At 43.2% G+C, this 2213-nt stretch overlaps 1 protein-coding gene across 1 annotated transcript; it reads right to left on the bottom strand.

The window, feature by feature from the left end:
* Positions 1–757: 757 nt before the first annotated feature.
* GPR15 (G protein-coupled receptor 15) lies at positions 758–1849 on the bottom strand (the record flags this gene model as incomplete). The annotated part of the gene is made up of 1 exon (XM_081072560.1): positions 758–1849. One exon carries the CDS (start codon positions 1847–1849, stop codon positions 758–760), a length of 1092 nt encoding a protein of 363 aa, XP_080928686.1.
* Positions 1850–2213: the final 364 nt, after the last annotated feature.

The following is a 2213-nucleotide window of genomic DNA, read 5'->3' as shown; positions in this document are numbered from 1 at the left end:
CTACATCATTATACTGAGATACATTTTTACCAATATAAGGAAAATAAAGGTCAAAACTTGCCCTATGCTTTCTTATTAAAATATTATAGAAGACCAGGTGATAAAGAAAGTCCAAAATCATAAATACAATACACAATGATTTTGTCCCCATGATCTTTGTGCCAGTCCAAAGTTACTGTGAATGGCATAAGGTGAAAGACTATGTTGGAAGATGGTAAGAATCACCATACAAAGTGTTAAAAGATCAAGGCCAGAACCTCACTTCGTTACTCAGGAACAATTACAGAGCAGAGGTATATTTTTTGCTACTTGTATTATCACCACATTTCTCACCAGATGAAAGTGGGTAGAGTCCTTTAAAATGTAGTCCAATTTGGAGCCCAGTATGAAGGCTGGTGTGGATCAAGTTACCATGGTTCTTGAGAGAGGAAAGTGCCTGACTGTGCATTAACAATAGTAAAGAAAGGATCTGGTCCAAGCAGGAGCCTTTATCTCAAAGTTCAGGGACCTATAGGAGTTGTATTTTGCCCAGTGAACTTAATTGGCAAGGGTCAAATAAGGCCATTCAGCTCAAAAAACAGCATATGGCCTAATTATAGCCACAGACACAGGGACTTTTCAGTCCTCTCTTTTAAAATTAACTTCTCCTTGTATTTACGAAGCAATACCAATACTTTCAGCAATACTTTGCTTCCTTCCTTGTCGCTCATCCAAATTAACTTTCCAATCCACCAACAGAGCTTGAAATGTCACCCTTTTAGAGTGACACAGATCTCTTTCTCCTTCGGGCAAAATTCTCTGGATGAATGAAGTTGGAGAGAGCTTTAGTGAGATGACTATCTGATGTCTCGGTGCTGCTCCAAAAGTCATAGTTCTTCAGGCAAGGGCACCAGCAGCGCACAACAGCCCTGCGGATGTAGCTGTCAAAGATATAGTAAATGAACGGGTTGACACAGCTGTTGGCAAACGCTAAGGGCCCACTCACCTCCATGCCCAGCTGCAGAAGAGCTGAGGAAAAGTAGAGTTCTTGCTGCAACCCAGAGACAATGGCCAGGAGCTTGAAAGTATTAAAGGGCAGCCAGGAGACGACAAAGGCTGCCACAACAATAAAGATGATCTTCATGGATTTCTTCAGCTTTTTGTTATGCTTTCCTGACTGCTGGTAATGGGCACACAGCTTCCTTGTGATGCAACAGTAGCAAGTCACAATGCTCACCAAAGGGGCAAAAAAGGTAAAAATTAAGGCCACCAGGGCCCAAACCAGTTTAGTTGAAGTGGCCCTCTTCTCTGCACAGTATGGCTGATCATGAATCAGGGTGAGCTCCCTGGACAGAAGAGTAGGCAACCCCAGGAGGCAAGAGATAAACCAGACACTGGCACAGACTCTGTATGCACAGTCTCTTCTTCTGAATTTCCTGGATACGGTGGGACACACGATGGCCAGGTAGCGGTCAACACTCATGCAAGTGAGCAAGAAGACACTGCAGTGCATATTGACTGAGATCATGTAGGAGCTGCCTTTGCACAGGAAAGAGCCCGTTCTCCACAGTCCTAATGACGCTTCTTTATCCACCCAGAGAGGCAATGTGACCAGGAAAATAAAGTCGGAGGCAGCCAAGTTTATGATAAAGATGTCAATCAGTCTTCGGCTGCCCTGTTTGAAATATAACGCACTCATGAGGACGAGGTTCCCCAGCATTCCGGTCAGGAACACGGCTGTGTAAAACACGGGCAGAAAGACTGATGTATAAGGAGCAGAGAAGTGGGTCTCCTCAGCATCAGGATTTTGGCTCGTAACATAGAAATAATCCAAATAAATTGAGGTTGCTTCTGGTCCATCTGGGTCCATCACTAACGATCAGGTACCAAATCCGGTAAGTTTCCTTACCTAGGAAGTTTTTGTATGAATTTTAGAAATCTCAAGGCAGCTTCTTTTATACAGTGCCTGCCTTGCCTCACCCCCCCATCCTCCCTCCCTTAAAAGATCTTGGGACAAGCATAAAAACAGACATAAAAAAAAAATTTTAAAAAGCAGTTTCTACCAGTCTTCAGAAAGGGCCCGCCAGGAACACCACCCTGATTGGTGTTGGGTGGTTGTGGTTGTGGTTTTCTTTATTTGCATTTGCCCAGGAAACTGAGGTGCTTTTTGACTTGTTTCTTCAACATATTCAATATGTTTCTTTAAATCCATAAATTAGGAAATGGATTAACTT

Source organism: Rhinolophus hipposideros (assembly GCF_964194185.1).
Source record: "Rhinolophus hipposideros genome assembly, chromosome: 2".
Taxonomy (NCBI): domain Eukaryota; kingdom Metazoa; phylum Chordata; class Mammalia; order Chiroptera; family Rhinolophidae; genus Rhinolophus; species Rhinolophus hipposideros.
The sequence above is the reverse complement of the archived record's forward strand: the minus strand, read 5'-3'. Positions and strand labels throughout refer to the sequence as shown.